General features: G+C 39.0%; 1 protein-coding gene across 2 annotated transcripts in view; it reads left to right on the top strand.

The window, feature by feature from the left end:
- SSH2 (slingshot protein phosphatase 2) overlaps nucleotides 1-19,258 on the top strand; it is a 241,281-nt gene that overhangs the window by 47,882 nt on the left and 174,141 nt on the right. Inside the window, exon 3 of one of the 2 annotated variants that reach the window (XM_068530612.1) lies at nucleotides 17,880-17,960. The exons of the other annotated variant lie outside the window; for it this stretch is intronic. Within the exon in view, the coding sequence (XP_068386713.1) occupies nucleotides 17,880-17,960 (81 nt within the window). The remainder of the gene's footprint in view (nucleotides 1-17,879; nucleotides 17,961-19,258) is intronic. 2 annotated transcript variants of the gene reach the window in all.

The following is a 19,258-nucleotide window of genomic DNA, read 5'->3' as shown; positions in this document are numbered from 1 at the left end:
TCGCCCCGCGGCTCACCTCCTGCTGTGCGGCGGGTTCCTAACAGGCCGAGGACGCTACCACAGCCTGGGGGTTGGGGACCCCTGGAAAGGAGTAGCTTTCAAATTCTTATGACTGAGATTCACAGTAATAAATACATTTTACATTATGACCTGGTATGCTTGTGTAGGTGTTCTTGTATACATATCTAAAACAAGTCTCATGAAACAGTTCTTCCTTTTCCTTCATGCAGTGTACTCTGATATTTTCTATTCTAGTTAGTTTAAAAAAAAAAAAGTATGTTGCTACAAACCACTAAATTGATTTCATAAGCTGCTCATGGGTCTCTCAGCCTGCAGTTTGAAAAAAAATGAATAGAAGCTGGTTTATTACTGTGTTTTGGGAAGACTTACAGACTGTGGTTTGTTGCCAAGGGGCTTGCTGGGAGAACATGAATATAGTGTTTGCTTCTTGAGATTCCCAGCTGCCCTTTGGTCAAGTGGGACAGTAAGTATAACTATACTTTCCCCCTAAACACACCAAAACTTACAAAATTTCAAAGCAAGTGCTTACTTCCTTTGTAAGATTCTGTAGTGCTGGAAATGACAATGCTTCTCTACTTGTTCACAAAATTATGAGACCCATTATAGATTTAGGAATAAGTGGGAAATAACTAGCTAAGGAAATTTGTCACTCAAACTCTAATGCTAAAACATACACAGAAACCTGAAAAGCTGTTTCAGTAAGAAAATTAAAAAGTTTCTTTCTTCATTGATTGTTTGGAATTGAGGAAACTGGGTATCCTGAGTGGTATTACTTGGCTGGATGTAAATTATGAACAGTCCTCAGAGAAGGGAGTTTTATAGACCCTAACCACAAGTGACCTTTTTATCAAAATATAAAACTGTTTCTTATCTTTTAAGCAGACAATTCAGAACTTCAGAACATGAGAGGGGTCTATCTATTTATCTCAGTTTGCAGTTATTTGAGGATTAGGGAAGAAAGGATGTTGCTTCAGAAATTTGAAATTAGAGACTTTTAATCAGAGGAAGTTTTATTCTGTGACATTTTTTAGTCTGATTTCTACTCAAAATGGACCTAAAAGTTGAGTTTTTGGTAGTGGAGATTTTTGTTTTTTAACTCCCAATGGGAGTGTAACACTATAGCAGGGTGCTTTTTTACTTTGAATCTTTCTAACCACCTTCCTTTGACAAATCCACATGAGCTAATTAACATTGATTTGAGGACTTACAGAAAATGTGGTCCAGATTTAAAGTTTCTGGAGGGTGTAAGTTTCCATTGCATTTCCTGATGGGCTGGTCCCCTTTCTAATGGAATTATTTTATTATGGCAAAGGGGTGATAGTAAATTATTGTATTTTAAACAATAATTTTCTAAGATGCACGTGGTTTAAATACCAACCAAGAATACCAGTGTTCTCATACAAATATTTGTTCTCCATCTAGACAGTGGGAATAGTGAGAAGAACAAAATGGGCTTAGGACAGTTCCCAAGTCTAAGGCTTCTTAGGTTTTTGTTTGTTTTGTTTTGTTTCTCCAGTTAGAAGAAACTAGTGTATTTAGAAAGAAATTCCTTGGTTATGAGAAACAGAGACCATCATCTTTAGAGGATATGTTAACATGAGAACTAAGATCTTTCTCTACGTGGAATGAACATTTTCCTTCAGAGAAGTTATCCTCCTGGGAGGGGATTTTCTGCTGGAATATCCCTATTTCTGACAATCCTGACCAGGCTCAGACAACTCTGGCTGTCAGAACCTGACTGATGTCTGTGAGACATGGCACTCTTCACTTTGCTTTGCTCAGGGTCCCTGCATGGGTCTGGAGTTCTTCCTTGTGCTGACTGATGTCCCATACAAGAAGTCCATGCATAAGCTCCAGTTTTTCTCTAGGATCAGGATAGTGGCTATCATAAATTCCTGTGCTTTAGTATCTATCCCTGCTGCTCATGTAAAGAGCTCTGGTTTCAGCTGGCCCTGGGCTCTGTGCAAAGATTGACATGGACTTTGATTTCTACACAGGATCTTCCTGCACTTTGCCTCTGTTCTTGAGAAAAAGCCACTCTCAAAAACAAGTCATCCTTTTCTGCAAGTTTCTTTTCAGAGGAACTTCCTTCTGTGGCAGTAATCAGCGGGTCTTGTTCACAAGGGTCTCTAACGCCCTGGCCTAGGCAGGGTAACTCTTCCCTTGTGAGTTCTCCAATCCTGCATTCGTCCTTGATATTCTCCTCCTTTGAGTCTCTAGTCTAGTATCCTTGCTTCTGTCAGTTGGTGCAAAATCCTTGTCCTGGCTCTTCCCTTTGGCCTGAAGCTTAGGGACCCAAGGTGTTTCCCTTTGGCCTCCATAAGGACCCACAGCACCTGGAAAGCTGCCATGGCCCCATTGGAAATACTCTGGAGATGGGACTCTGAGACCTTAGAAGCCAACCCAACTGAATTAAGGAGCACTGCAAGGGGACAGCCCTGTGACTGGTACTGGAGCCCTACCTCAAATTTGAGCTTTGACTCGCCAGCAATCTCCTCTTTAAAGCATGGTTGGCTTGGATTTGGGGCAACCAGCATTCTTGGTTGTAGGAGACACTGCTTTGTTGCTGGAGCCCATAGATCACTTCAGCTTTTGGGAGTTTCTCACAATGGCTCTTATGATGTCTTCCAATTGTGGTTTAGGAGATAAGACCCCCTTGGTATTGACCATCGCCCTGGAATCTCTGGCCCTTGAAGCAATTTCTGAATTGATCTCTAAAATCCTTTTCCTAAAGTGGAAACTAAACTTAGAGAAGTGCCCTCTTTTATGGGTTCTTCTCTCCAGGTTCTCTTGCTCCTCTCACTCTGGGACATTGCTGTTTTATGTCTGGAATCTCTTGAGACACTTCCACTCTCATCTCTTTGCTCGTTTCCTTACGTTGCTCAACTTGTAGTCAGCTCTGCGCTATTAGCCCTCCACAAAGTCCAAAGTCCCACTTTTCCAGATTACTTTTTATGATGCAGGATGAGAGAGGCTGAAAAGTCCGTCTTTTTTTCTCCTCACTGAGGGGAGTGGGGAGGATTTCACAGGCCCATGACCAGTATTTGATAGGGATCCTTCTCGGAATTCTCTGGTGGAAACTGAATTTTATGTGATCACTTTGTCTCTGACCTGCGTGAGTTTTCCCCAAGGAGCTTGGCAATCTCACTATGGTGTCAGCCTCTGAAATATAGGTGACTAAGGAGAAAAAGACTAGGACAGATTTTGTAATTGGGCTTCTCTCACCTTTAAATAGCTTTATGAATTCAAGGATCTTGAGGGGTAGGCCCTACCTCTGCCATACCCAAAGCTGAATGTGATTTTTTTTAGCGCATGTTGAGCGTTTGGATCAGGAAAGGAGAGCTCTGGAATGGTATTCAAGTGAGGTTCCCCTTGGATAGTTTGAACTGTTGGTGTAACTATTTCTCCAGAGAGAATTTCTTTGAAAGATTATAACCTGAGGTTTACAACCTTTCAGCTCCTTCTGGGCAGCTTCTCTCATCATAGTCCAGTTTATCAATTGAAATGCAAAAATGACCTTTCTGCCATGTGAAGAGATCTTGTGGTCAGAATTTATATAGGAAATTAATTACAAATACAAAACCATCACTCACTTTACTCCCAGTTCAGCCTGTTAGTTTTTAATTTTAGGTATCTCTAGCCTTCCTTGCTGATCAGCCTAGATTCCTCCTCCAGGACTAGAGCTAAATCTTTTAGTTCTCTTATTTATTGCAGAAGGAATCAAGCTCTTTACTTACTGGAAAATAGGCCTAATCCTCGGTTCTCAGTAAAAAACTGTTCTTTTCTCAATCGTCTGAAACCTGACTTGGTAATGTCTCATGATTCTATCTCAGTAACAGCAATCTTTCTTTCCTGGCACACATCCCCAGACAATTGTCCAAGGGAGGCTTTTCTCTCCTTTCTTACTCAGTGTCTTCTTCAGATTCCTCTTGTTTCCTGAATTCTCCTACTTTCTCTAAAATAGCCTTCTCTTTGCTCTTCAAACCTGTGTTCCCCAAAGGAATAAAGAGCTTCACCTCTCTGCACACTCTACAGAAGCATGCAGTGGTCATATTACACGGCATACACATTAGCATCTCTAAAACCTAATTCACTTTCATAGCCCAGGTTCCAAATCAAGCTACACAAAAAAGTTTTAAAGGTGTTTGTGTTTGTGTGTGTGTGGGAGGGGGGAGTTGGGGGTGATTAATGGTTGTGTTTAAACCACAGATAGCTCTCATACATTGGTCTGAGGCGGGAAATAAAGAATTAGAATTCTAAGGCGTTAAAGGCCATAAGACAATATGTAGAATGATTTACAAATAAATGGGGTCAACAAGAATTGTATGCTTTCAGCAGATGTATAGTTAAGCTTTCTGTACCTCCTTGTTTTGCTAGCTTGCTCTCAGCTCATGAAGTTGACAGAATTGTTTTTTTTTTTTTTTAACTCCTACACAGAACAGGAGGGAAGTAAGCAGCTAACTAGTTAATAGCAGAAGCCTAACCGAAAATGGAAAATAATAGAATATTTGGTTTGCCTAAATTGAGACAAACCCGTCTCTCTGTAGATTACATATCAATTTTGAGCCACTTAATTATCAACTAGAGACATAAATCCAAAAGTTTTCTGTTTTCTTTTGTATCTTGAGATTCCAGATCTTGAGGTTCTGAGTTGCAGCAGCTATTTTTTAAAATTAATTAATTAATTAATTTATTTATTTTTGGCTGTGTTGGGTCTTTGTTGCTGTGCATGGGCTTTCTCTAGTTGTGGCGAGCAGGGGCTACTCTGCGTTGCAGTGCGCAGGCTTCTCATTGCGGGGGCTTCTCTTGTGGAGCATGGGCTCTAGGCACACAGGCTTCAGTAGTTGTGGCATGTGGGCTCAGTAGTTATGGCTCACGGGCTCTAGAGCTCAGGCTCAGTAGTTGTGGCTCACGGGCTTAGTCGCTCTGGGGCATGTGCGATCTTCCTGGACCAGGGCTCGAACCCGTGTCCCCTGCATTGGCAGGCGGATTCTTAACCACTGTGCCACCAGGGAAGTCCATGCAGCAGCTATTTTACTCTCATTCTTTCTGTGGGCTTTCAGCGAAGGTTGAGCATCTACCACCAGCTTCTTTGCTTTTCTCTGTGTTTATGGACTTATTACTCGTTTATTAATTTGTTCTTACTTCTGTGGATGATTACTTTTCAGAATCCATCATGGTACCTAGCTTAGTTACCTTATATACGCATTCATTAAATACAGGTGGTGCCCCTTTATGTAAGTTGAATAACCTGTGCATATGAATAACTGCTTTTATATCTCACTGGCCACTTTTCATTACTCACTACTTTCCTTTTGTTGGTTTTGCTATCAGGAGTTAGTTTTGGAGTGATACGATTCCATCATTCTGGTTCTAAAGCAGTGATATATGTGCTATCTACAGATGCAAATACTTTAGTCCAGTGGCTCTCAAACTTTAACTTATAGTTAATATATTTAATGTACATCAGAATCACTTGGAGGGCTTGTTAAAAATACATTTCTAGGCCCTAACCCCAGATTTCCTAATTTGATAGATCTAGAATGGAGCCTAAGAATTTGCATTTCTAACCAGTTCATAAGTGAGGCCGCGGCTGGTGGTCTGGGCCCCGTACTTTGAGAATCACTGCTTCTTCCAAAATAGGAATTTTTCTCCTATTTCAGAAACATGCCCTTGTAGGACAGATGGTTATATCAGAAAAAGAGAAGAGAAAAGAAACCAAACCTCATGGAGATCATGGGATTTGGTGGGCTTTTTAAAAAATATTTTCAGATTATCTCTGTGTGAGGGTGTGAATTTGCTGGTACAAGTAATGTGGCATTTGTTTAGGATCTGAAATACTATCACAAGTGAATATTCAAAGAATTAAAAGCAAAACCTCTAAATCTATAAAATATCCATACGTCAAATCATTATGTTGTATACCTTAAACTAATACAATGTTATATGTCAGTTATATCTCAATAAAACCGCAGGGAGATAAAACTATGATCCGTACAACGATTAGAGACAGTTCTAGGCAGTATTCTCATTAGCCTGAGTTGAATTGTGTGCTCTAGGCCAGGGATTGACAAACTTTTTCTGTTAAAAGCCTGACAGGGGCTTCCCTGGTGGCGCAGTGGTTGAGAGTCTGCCTGCCAATGCAGGGGACACGGGTTCGAGCCCTGGTCTGGGAAGATCCCACGTGCCGCGGAGCAACTGGGCCCGTGAGCCATAATTACTGAGCCTGCGCGTCTGGAGCCTGTGCTCCGCAACAAGAGAGGCCGCGATAGTGAGAGGCCCGTGCACCGCGATGAAGAGTGGCCCCCGCTTGCCACAACTAGAGAAAGCCCTCGCACAGAAACGAAGACCCAACACAGCCATAAATAAATAAATTTAAAAAAAAAAAAAAAAAAGCCTGACAGTAAATATTTTAGGCTCTGCCAGCTTTAAATGGTCTGTGTTGCATATTCTTCTTTGCCTTTTCTTTAGAAAACGAAACAAAACAACCATTTAAAAGTGTGAAAACCATTCTTAGCTTGCTGGCCATATGAAAGCAGGCTGTTGATGGCTAACCCCTGCCAAGGCCAGTGAGGCTGAAGTCATCATTTTGAAGCTTCCTGAAATTCTGGGATTTGAGCGGTGCTTTGAAGGATTGCTAAAATTTAGATTGAGAGATTATATTCCTTCTGAAAGGAGAAGTGAGTAGAGGAACAAGCCTGTGATGCTTACCATAAAAGAGCTGTGAATTACATACAGAGTGTAGAGAGCAGCAGTACCTTTGCAGATGCAATGGACTAACTGCAAGCCAGAGTCAGGGAGTCCTGTGGCATGAATACCTGGACAGTCTCAGCCACTGACAAGCCAAGCTGCTAAGTAGCTCTGAGAAATTGAAGATGCTCTTTTGGCTTAAAGCCTCCATGTTGACTTGGAGCCCAGGGGAGGCAGTGTCTCATGTAACAATTGGCTCTTCAATAGGAGCTGTTGCTACTATGACTAATTAATGGACAAACATCATGTGTTTAGCGTAGTGAAGACTCTTGGTCTCTTAACCAAAACTATACACAAAGATTATAACTCATCTTAATTTGTGTTATTGTTATTGGCAACAAGGAAGAATTGTAACAACTAATGCTGTCACTTACTCATTCATTGAACATATACTGAATGCTTACTCTGTGCCAGACTCTAGAGATACAACTTGAGAAGCTCACCATCTAGAGAGAGAAACAATATATATAGAAATAATTACGGCAGTGTGAGGTAAGCATTAGAAAATATATGTGCAGGGAACTATGGATGCTTAGAAGAAGGAATCACCAATTCGTTCTGATTTAATCTGTCAAGTTGACCCAGTCTAATTATTACTGGCCATAGATTATATCCTTAATACTAACCAGTTATCTTGCAGATCTGTACCATTGATTATAAAGAGGCCTGTGTAAAATACTGTGGTTGGATCAAATCCAATTCATCATCTGGAAAAAGCTATTTCAAACATCCTGCTGTTGCTACTAAGTTTTTAGGATCCTCTTTAAGTGTAAAATATATAGCTCTAGCGTTGCTTGGTCCCTTAATTTTGTGCTTCCCACTGTACTGGTGTGAATATTGGGTTCTAAAACACAATTGTTTTCCCCAGTAAAACTTGCAGAAAAGAAGATTCTGTGGTAGGCAGAAGAATAATGGCTCCCCCAATAGAGTCCTCATCTGTGAACCTGTGAAGATATTATGTTACATGGTAAAGGGGAAATTAAGGTTGGATGGAATTCAGGTTGTTAATCAGATGACTTTAAAATAGGCAGATTATCCTGGATTATCTGAGTAGGGGACAGTGTCATTATAAGGATCTTTAAAAGTCAAAGACGGAGACAGAGAAGAGGTCGGACTGATAAGAGAACGACTCAACCCACTTTTGCTAACTTTAAAGATGGAGGAAGGGGGTCACAAGCCAAGAAATTCAGGTGGCCTCTAGATGCTGGAAGAGGCAAGGAAATGGATTCTCTCTGTATTAGTTTGCTAGGGCTGCCATAACAAGTACTGTAGACTGGTGGCCTAAACAACAGAAATTTATTTTCTCACAGTTCTGGAGGCTGGAAGTCAGAGATCAAGGTGTTGGCAGGGTTGATTTTTTTCTGAGACCTCTCTCCTTAGCTTGTAGATGTCTGTCTTCTCCCTATGTCTTCACATGATCTTTCCTCTGTGTGTATCTGTGTCCTGATCTTCTCTTATAAGGATACCAGTCGTACTGGATGAAGTCCCACCCTAATAACTTCATTTTAATTTAATTACCTCATCTCCAGATGTAGTCACATTATGAGATACTAGGGATTAGGACTTAAACATATAAATTTGGGGTTTGGGGGGGACCACAGTTCAACCCATAATACTCCGCTAGAGCCTCCAGAAGGAACATGGGTCTGCCACCACTTTGATTTTAGGACTCCTGACCTCCAGAACTGTAAGATAATAAATTTATGTTGTTTAAGCCATCAAGTTTGTGATAATTCGATATAGCAAATGAGAAAACAAATACAAGTAACCTGAATCTACCAATAGGAGACTGATGAACTGTATTGTGGAAAATGTATACAATGGGATATCATGCAGTGATCAAAAATCATGAAGTAAATGTCCATCGATGGATGAGTGGATAAACAAAATGCAGTATATACATACAGTGGAATATTATTCAGCCTTAAAAGGGAAGGAAGGACTTCCCTGGTGGCTCGGTGGTTAAGAATCCGCCTGCCAGTGCAGGGGACATGGGTTTGATCCCTGGTCCGGGAAGATCCCACATGCCGTGGAGCAACTAAGCCCGTGTGCCACAACTACTGAGCCTGCACTTTAGAACCCACGAGCCACGACTGCTGAAGCCCATGTGCCCTAGAGCCCACACACCACAACTACTGAGCCCACGCACCGCAACTACAGAAGCCCACGTGCCTAGAGCCTGTGCTCTGCAACAAGAGAAGCCACCACAGTGAGAAGCCTGTGCACCACAACAAAGAGTAGCCCCTGCTTGCCGCAACTAGAGAAAGCCTGCACGCAGCAACAAAGACCCAACACAGCCATAAATAAATAAATAAATAAATGGGAAGGAAATTCTGATACATGCTACAACGTGTATGACCATTGAGGACATTATGCTAAGTGAAATAAGCCAGTCACAAAAAGACAAATACTATATGATTCTACTTATATACTTATATGAGGCATCTAGAGTTATCAAACTCATAGAAACAAAGTAGAATAATGGTTACCAGGGGCTAATGAAGGAGAAATGAAGAATTTTGTTGTTGTTGTTAATTTTTTTTAAATTTAATTTTATTTATTTTTTTAACTTAATTTTATTTTTTTATACAGCAGGTTCTTATTAGTCATCCATTTTATACATACCAGTGTATACATGTCAATCCCAGTCTCCCAACTCATCCCACCACCACCACCCGCCCCCGCCACTTTCCCCCTTGGTGTCCATACATTTGTTCTCTACATCTGTGTCTCAATTTCTGCCCTGCAAACCGGTTCATCTGTACCGTTTTTCTAGGTTCCACATATATGCGTTAATATGCGATATTTGTTTTTCTCTTTCTGACTTACTTCACTCTGTATGACAGTCTCTAGATTCATCCATGTCTCTACAAATGACCCAGTTTCGTTCCTTTTTATGGCTGGGTAATATTCCGTTGTATATATGTACCACATCTTCTTTATCCATTTGTCTGTCAATGGACATTTAGGTTGCTTCCATGACCTGGCTGTTGTAAATAGTGCTGCAATGAACATTGGGGTGCATGTGTCTTTTTGAATTATGGTTTTCTCAGGGTATATGCCCAGTAGTGGGATTGCTGGGTCATATGGTAATTCTATTTTTAGTTTTTTAGGGAACCTCCATGCTGTTCTCCATAGTGGCTGTATCAATTTACATTCCCACCAACAGTGCAAGAGGGTTCCCTTTTCTCCACACCCTCTCCAGCATTTGTTGTTTGTAGATTTTCTGATGATGCCCATTCTAACTGGTGTGAGGTGATACCTCATTGTAGTTTTGCTTTGCATTTCTCTAATAATTAGTGATGTTGAGCAGCTTTTCATGTGCTTCTTGGCCATCTGTATGTCCTCTTTGGAGAAATGTCTATTTAGTCTTCTGCCCATTTTTTAATTGGGTTGTTTGTGTTTTTAATATTGAGCTGCATGAACTGTTTATATATTTTGGAGATTAATCCTTTGTCCGTTGATTCGTTTGCAAATATTTTCTCCCATTCTGAGGGTTGTCTTTTTATCTTGTTTGTAGTTTCCTTTGCTTTGCAAAAGCTTTGAAGTTTCATTAGGTCCCATTTGTTTATTTTTGTTTTCATTTCCATTACTCTAGGAGGTGCATCAAAAAAGATCTTGCTGTGATTTATGTCAAAGAGTGTTCTTCCTATGTTTTCCTCTAAGACTTTTATAGTGTCCAGTGTTACATTTAGGTCTCTAATCCATTTTGAGTTTATTTTTGTGTATAGTGTTAGTGAGTGTTCTAATTTCATTCTTTTACATGTAGCTGTCCAGTTTTCCCAGCACCACTTATTGAAGAGAAGACTGTCTTTTCTCCATTGTATATCCTTGCCTCTTTTGTCATAGATTAGTTGACCATAGGTGCGTGGGTTTATCTCTGGGCTTTCTATCCTGTTCCATTGATCTATGTTTCTGTTTTTGTGCCAGTACCATATTGTCTTGATTACTGTAGCTTTGTAGTATAGTCTGAAGTCAAGGCGTCTGATTCCTCCAGCTCTGTTTTTTTCCCTCAAGACTGCTTTGGCTATTCGGGGTCTTTTGTGTCTCCATACAAATTTTACGATTTTTTGTTCTAGTTCTGTAAAAAATGCCATTGGTAATTTGATAGGGATTGCATTGAATCTGTAGATTGCTTTGGGTAGTAGAGTCATTTTCACAATATTGATTCTTCCAATCCAAGAACATGGTATATCTCTCCATCTGTTGGTATCATCTTTAATTTCTTTCAACAGTGTCTTATAGTTTTCTGCATATAGGTCTTTTGTCTCCCTAGGTAGGTTTATTCCTAGGTATTTTATTCTTTTTGTTGTAATGGTAAATGGGAGTGTTTCCTTAATTTCTCTTTCAGATTTTTCATCATTAGTGTATAGGAATGCAAGAGATTTCTGTGCATTAATTTTGTATCCTGCAACTTTACCATATGCATTGATTAGCTCTAGTAGTTTTCTGGTGGCATCTTTAGGATTCTCTATGTATAGTATCATGTCATCTGCAAACAGTGACAGTTTTACTTCTTCTAAGGAAATGAAGAATTTTTTTTTAATGGGTGTAGAGTTTTAGTTTTGCAAGATGAAAAAGTTCCAGAGATTGGTTGAACAACAACGTGAATATGCTTAACACTAATGAACTCTACACTTGAAAATGTTTAAGATGGTAAATTTTATGTTATTTTACCACAATTTTAAAAATTTTAAACAAAGATTCGTTATAAAGGCAGCAACAGAAAAATAGGTGCAGTGTGTTTCCATTGTATATTTTAGAGAAAGGATATATACACATGTAATGCTTGTATGTGTACAGTATATCTCTGAAAAGATATCCCAAGAAACTAGCATAGTGACTACTTCTGGGAATGGGGTTGTAGAGAACTAGGAGGTGTGGGGGACAGTGATGGGAGGAAAATAAATACTCTCTGACACCTTCTGAATCTTGTTTACCACGTACATATTGAAATAATGTTTTTTACTAAGTTCGCAGATACAGACAACAGGTTGGTAGTTGCCGGAGGCAGAGAGTGGGCAGAATGGGTGAGGGAGTCAAAAGGTGCAAACTTCTAAAATAGATAAGTCATGGGAATGTAATTTTTTAAAAAGAAAGAAAAGAAAGAATGGTTTTAAATGTGTAACTTGGGGTTAGGGACTGCAGAGAGAGTTTTCTCAGCTGGGTCATCCTTAGGCTATGAAATTGCTTTGTTCAATCCAGTTACACGTAAGTGTCAGGATAAATAAGACCTACTTCTTGTCTTGACCTTTAAAGGTTAAAAGCTCTTAGTCCCAAAGTGGTCATCAGGCTTTAGGGTACACATGTATTTTATTGTTTGATGTCCAAAGTATATTTTCAGAGTCTCTAGTTCTTTAAGAACAACTGCAGGGACTTCCCTGGTGGCGCAGTGGTTAAGAATCCGCCTGCCGTTGCAGGGGACATGGGTTTGAGCCCTGGTCCGGGAAGATCCCACATGCTGCGGAGCAACTAAGCCGTGCCGCAACTACTGAGCCTGCACTCTAGAGCCCATGAGCCACAACTACTGAGCCCACGTGCTGCAACTACTGAAACCTGTGCGCCTAGAGCCCATGCTCCGCAACAAGAGAAGGCACCGCAATGAGAAGCCCGTGCACCACAATGAAGAGTAGCCCCTGCTCTCCACAACTAGAGAAAGCCCTCGCGCAGCAACGAAGACCCAACGCAGCCAAAAAAAAGAGAAAAGAAGGAACAACTGCGATCTCTTCACTTAATTAGAACCCCTAAAAGAGTTCGGGGGAGAAAAGATGCAGGAAAAAAGGAAAGATAGAAATGTAATAATAGTTAATGTTTTCTACTTCTTCAAATCACATAACCTGTAACAAAAATAGAATAAAAGAGACAACAGTAGGAATAGGTTTTGATTCTTTTGGGATTATTTTTTAAGACTTCTGCTTGCAGATTGTTAGGTAACTGCACAAGTTAGATTTTAACACTCTTCAAAACATCCTCCGTAGTACATGAGGCTTTACGTCATAAGTTCCATATAAAGATTGCAACATTTTATTACTATAATTGTTGCTCAGAAGCTGTTCTGGATTGAAACTTCTTGTTATATACGGATGTGTTTTCCTAACCAACAATCTTAGCCCCTGTTTTTCTCCAAATGATACTTGACCAAAGGGGCATATTTCCACAGAGCCATATTCTTATCTTTGTGGTTTTTGCATCTCCATAAAAACGAAAAAGTCTTTTTGGAACCTGTTCAGTTATCTTTCCCTTTTTGTTTGGAGTTTTACTATAGCTAATCCAGGACCAAGTGAAGTGCTTAGTACACAGTAGGGATACAATAAATGGTAATGAATAACTCATTGTGAGCTCAATACTTTAGGGTTATGTAGGGAATACAAAATTGTCTAGATTTAGAAGTGAAACACTTATAATTTTCTATTATAGAAGCAAAATTTCCCTAGATGGCAAAATTTTCTTTGAAAGAGAATTTAGCCCAAATGTGTAAGTCTTTTACATTTAGGGAGGAGATTATTATTATAGTAATATTACTATTATAGTATTACCAACATGAGTAGCTAAGTTATGCTAAGTGTTTTTCTTAGATGATCTCTCATACAATTTTTCCAGTGACCCTATTAGATAGATGCTATTGTTGTGCCCATTTTTATGGATGAGGAAATTGAGCTCAGAGAGATTAAGTAATGTGTTCAACACCACATGACTAGTAAGTGGCAGAACCAGGATATGAACTCAATTTAATTTAGTTAAGATTTGGGCTTGGTACTTCCAGTGCAAGAATATTAGTTTGACTTTATTGTCTTAAAAATTCGTACTAAAAATGGTCAAAGGGTTATTTAAAAAGGAAGGAAGGGGCTTCCCTGGTGGCGCAGTGGTTGAGAATCTGCCTGCTAATGCAGGGACCACGGGTTCGAGCCCTGGTCTGGGAAGATCCCACATGCCGTGGAGCAACTGGGCCCGTGAGCCACAACTACTGAGCCTGCGCGTCTGGAGCCTGTGCTCCGAAACAAGAGAGGCCACGATAGTGAGAGGCCCGCGCACCGCGATGAAGAGTGGCCCCCGCTCGCCGCAACTAGAGAAAGCCCTCGCACAGAAAGGAAGACCCAACACAGCCAAAAATAAATAAATAAACAAATGTGGGGTTTAAAAATAAATAAATAAATAATAATAATAAAAAGGAAGGAAGGAAGGAGGGAGGGAAAAAAAAGGAAGAGAAAGAAGGGAAAAGAATTGATATCTGCACTACAAACTAGGCATGATCACTGTCCTCATGTTAGAAGAAACACTGGAGGATTTTGTACAACATGAAATTCAGGCAAGACCAGGTTGAGGCAAGGGCCTACCAACCTGAGAAGTACTAGATATAAACTAAACTCACCTAGGGAGTGAGTTTAAGGAAACATCTTTTGTTCCTAGCTTACTAAAAATGTTTGAAACTAAAAATGACTGTTAATTTTATCAGTATCTTTTACTATCTATTAGATAATCATTTATTTTTTTCTTAATTACATGCTAAATTATATTAATAGAGTTCCTAAGCATTCATTCTCAGAATAAATCCTTTATAATGTCAACGAAAATAATCAATAAACAGTCTGTAATAGGAATAAAAAAGAGTTTTATGTGAACCAAACTGAGGACTATAGCCCAAGAGACAGCCTCTCAGATAACCCTGAAGAACTGCTCTGGAGGAGCATGGTTTTTAGCACAGTTTTATATCTTGTCAGAACAAAGAACATCAGACAAGTCAGAGATACATTTCTTCAAGGTTTAAAAAAAAAAACCAGATCAGCATGTACACAGCAAATCAATATGGCCTTGGCACCTGGGAAGGAACTTTTATCATCGAAGGAGTACCAGCATTGGCGTCCCAGGAAGGGAGGCATTTAATCTTTATTTTTAACATGGACATTCCTTACTTCTGGTAAATGCACCTTTTTTTTAAGTGATTAAAGCAGATGTACAATGTATGTTTGATAGGCCAGAAAAGGCTTATAAAATTAGCATAAAATTCAAGTTAAATCATGTACAAGCTAGAATGACTTCCCCATAACTCAGTATGTGAAAGTTCCTTCTATGAATAGTCATAAGCAAGACAGTTCAATCTGCAGAACCCAGAAACAACTCAGGAATTGGAATTACCAAGTACCTCAGAAAGCAGAGGAAAGAAATAGAAATATTGTCTTCCTTTAGGATTCTTAGGATTTAATTTAGAATTAAATACGTTGGTTGCAAGTAAGTACTCGTTCCACGAACCAATTTATTTTTAATGCTACCAGCACACTTAAATTGATACCTTGTATCTTAATGAATTGAATTTCAATTAATAAGTATGCAGTAAAGTCTTAAAATAACTTTAGGAATGCAAGTGTCATTATAGGACCTCTTTTTTTAATTGAAATATAGTTGATTTACAATATTATATTAGCTTCAGATGTACAGCATAGTGATTCAGTATTTTTATAGATTATACTCCCTTTAAAGTTATTACAAAATAATGGCTATAATTTCCCTGTGTTGCACAGTACATCCTTGTTGCTTATCTACTTTATACATAGTAGTTTGTATCTCTTAATCCCATACCCCTATCTTGCTCCTCCTCCTTCCCTTCCTCCACTGGTATCTACTAGTTTGTTTTCTATATCTGTGAGTCTGTTTCTGTTTTGTTATATACATTTGTTTTATTTTTTAGACTCCACATATAAGTGATTACATACCATATTTGTCTTTCTCTGTCTGACTTATTTTACTAAGCATAATACACTCCATGTCTATCCATGTTGTTGCAAATGGCAGAATTTCATTCTTTTTTATGGCCGAGTAATATTCCATTTTATATAAAAGAACCTCTTTCTTGAAAGGTCATTTTGAAAGAGCTCATGTAAACATGCTGAAGTATATACAAGAATGAAAACTTAAAAATCTTAATTAGTATAATTTGGATTAATTAATGTGTACTTTTTTCAGTTTATGTACACCTTGACAGTGACAAGCCATTTTTGATATGCTTAATATTATCTATGTTATCATTTTGTTGTGATATGGGAATTTGGGAGAACTGAAAGCAGCTTTGATCTCTACCTTATTCCTTCAGGTATTTTGTTTGTTATTTATTAAGCCTTTAGCTTTTCTAATATTAGAAGTATTCACGTATTTTGCAGACTGATTTTTTTCTTTTTGAAAAGACAAAGGAGTGTAAATATTCTTATTTTTTCCTCCTCCAAAATGCAAGGGAGTAAGGAATAAAGAGACTTTGCATTTGCAGGACCTAAAAATGATTTTAAATATTTAGTTGTTTCTGTTTATTTTCTGAAAGAGGAAGAGGGAGGAGAAATGGAATATGAGACCTGGTTGTAAGGACAAAAACCAAAAGTAGGCAAAGGATCAGGGTAGGAAAAAAGTAAGAAGGAAGTTAACCACGAGAAGGCAGTTAGGAGAAGTAGGAACTCTGAACTTTACTTTGTTTATTTGCACTCTAAAACTCAGTCTCTGCAGGTATTCTGTGAGTTGAAACACAGTCTCAGTTTTGAAAATACAAAATATGAGTCAACCATGCTAACCATAAAGTAGTTGTATATGATTAAGTTTCAGCCACCGGTAGTGAGAAGTTTTTTGTTTAATAGCTTTATTGAGATGTAATTGATAAACAAAAACTTGACGTAGTTAATGTATACAGTTTGATGAGTTTGGACAAATGCGTACACCCATGAAACCATCATTAAAATCAAGGTAATAAACATATCTATTACCTCCAAAAGTTTCCTTGTGCCCCTTAGGGGTTTTGTTGTGGTTGTTTGTTTTGCGGTAAGAACATTTAACATGAGATCTACCCTCTTAACAAAAAATTTTAACGCACAGTATTGTTAACAGTAGGCCCCATGTTGTACAGCAGATCTCTAAAACGTAATCATTTACATAACTGAAACTTTATACCCTTTAAACAACTCCCCTTTTCCTCCTTCCCCTCAAACCCCTGGCAACCACCATTCTACTCTGTGCTACTGTGAGTTGGATTATTTTAGATACCTCAAATAAGTGGAATAATGCATATTTGTCCTTCTGTGACTGGCATATTTCACTGATCATAATGTCCTCCAGGCTCATCCATGTTGTCACATATGGCAGGATTTCCTCCTTTTTTAAGGCTGAATAATATCCCATTGTAGGTATATACCACATTTTCTTTACCCATCTGTCTGTCAATAGACATTTGGGTTGTTTCCATATCTTGGTTATTGTGAATAATGCTGCAGTGCACATGGGAGTGCAGATGTCTCTTCGAGATCCTGATTTCAATTCCTTTGGATTTATACCCAGAAGTGGGTTTGGTGGATCATATGGTAGTGTGAAGTTTTGATGGCATAAGTTTATATATCTCTATGTAGGAATAACTCAGTTTCCAGCAGCTGTTACCCAAACAGCAAACATTTGAAGGAACTTAATGGGTCAGAGTTGGAGCTTTTTCTCTTCTCTTTTTTGTGTTGCTGTTAGTCATAAGGGAAAAATACTCTTGTGTTACCAGCTCATTGTTTCACTCCTTTGTCTCATTTTTCTTGTCTGTCTTCTAGACAGATTTTGAAAAAGAGATTGGAGAGTGGAAGAAATGTTTTAAATTGTTTTCTGGCATCTGTCAGTAGGACTTGGGTAGGGCATGTTTTTTGGCTCTTCTTATAAACATTTGTTAGCAGAGGGCTAATGAGGCCAGGCTGGTAGTTAGATCCCTTAATCATGTGTTATGTTACATTCTAAAGCCTGTCTCCAAACAGTCATCAAATACAGACCTTTGAATATGAGGGTAAGTGAACACAAACCTACCCCATTCTGGAAAAAGTGCAGAGTACATACTCTGAAGGTTTAGTAGCACCATCTTTACAGAAAAAGGACATCCCATTGCCCAAATTGGAAACCACGAAAAATGCTTCTGCTACTCAAATATTCCTCAATTTTCCTAACCAATCACCTTGTTGGCTTTATTCTCTTCAAAACAGCCGTTACTAATCAGAATTGCACCTTCTCACCTATGGGCTAACACTGACACAGTGATTTCTGCTGGCCTTTTCCCTTATGCTTATGGCCCCGTTATCTGGATCTCTGAAATGATCTTGTTTGTATTACAGAGCTCTCATTTGGAAGACAGTGAATCCGCAGCGTTACTTTGCTGTGAACGTGAAGAATCAGAAATCTTTAGTGATTCCAATGTACGTAGGTATTTGTCTTTATACAGCCTTTGGTGATTCAAGTGAGAACTTTTTGAGTAAATTTGGCTCTTAAATGCATCTGAGATAATGCCTATTATTTTATCTATTTGGCCTCACTCAGCCAAATAGCCTGGGAAGGCAAATAAGTGACTTGGAATGAGTGTATGTATAAATAGTATGGTATATTTGTATGCGTAATAATCTCCATTCAAAGCATATCTCTCAAAGTAGATAAATGTTGCACCCTGAAACCTTGAGTCTCCTTCACTAAGGAATATGATTGTTTTTGTGCGTTTTTCACATTTTTTTTTTATGGTCTTTTGCCTGTGACAGCTGCTTGGTATTGGTGCTGCCACTGGACCTTTATTCCCCACATACAAAGACCTAACATATCCTGGCTGTTGATAATGTTAAGCCAAAGAAATGTTATAAATCCTAGACTAGAGAGTCAGCCAGATCATCTCAAATGTAGAACTATCTCACTACATTTCATGAGGTGTTATAAATTGTATTGATCTCATCTGACCCCCAGCAGAGTTGCTTAATTATTGCAAATTACCCACAGAATCAGGCTGAAGTTAGAGAATGACTTAAATTAACTACGTATCGCTTCCAATAGGATAACCGCCTTTGCTAGCCATGGCTAAAACTAAGTTCTACAAACCTTGATGATAAAATCTGAGTTCTGTCTATTCCAGAATGCTTATTGTGCATAGTAGGTATTCTATAAATATCGCTGAAGTTTCATCAATGGAAACTCTCTCTTGAATGAAGCTGTGCCTCTCAAGTATATCACCATAGTACTGCCTGCTTTTAAACTGTCTTTACTTCACCTTCATGGCACAGTGAAGGTGATCACTATTTTAAGACCTCATTCAACCGTTACGTTGATTTATCTGGTTGCACTTCATTCAGCATTGACGAAGAGTCTGAAATGGCATGAAGTCAGTTATTGTGACTCACTAATAGCTGGAGTGGTGCTCACTTCCCTAGTACTTGAAAACATTAACTGATGAATTCATATGAACACTCATTTATTATCAACATTTTTCAGATGACAGACTGAGGGTGGAAATGCTATATTCTTTGCCCAACGTTGTGTGATAATCAGGGGCAGCGCTGACATCAGGTCTCAGCTGACAGCCATCAGTGAGCTCATTATCAGCAGGCAGCATGACATCAGATCTCAGCTGACAGCCATCAGTGAGCTCATTATCAGCAGGCAGCATCTTCAGTGATGGAATGTGTACCAGTCTCCTTATATATAGTGCCTTACAAGATTTATCCTGTTCAGTCTG

Source organism: Eschrichtius robustus, chromosome 20, assembly GCF_028021215.1.
Source record: "Eschrichtius robustus isolate mEscRob2 chromosome 20, mEscRob2.pri, whole genome shotgun sequence".
Taxonomy (NCBI): Eukaryota; Metazoa; Chordata; class Mammalia; order Artiodactyla; family Eschrichtiidae; genus Eschrichtius; species Eschrichtius robustus.
The sequence above is the reverse complement of the archived record's forward strand: the minus strand, read 5'-3'. Positions and strand labels throughout refer to the sequence as shown.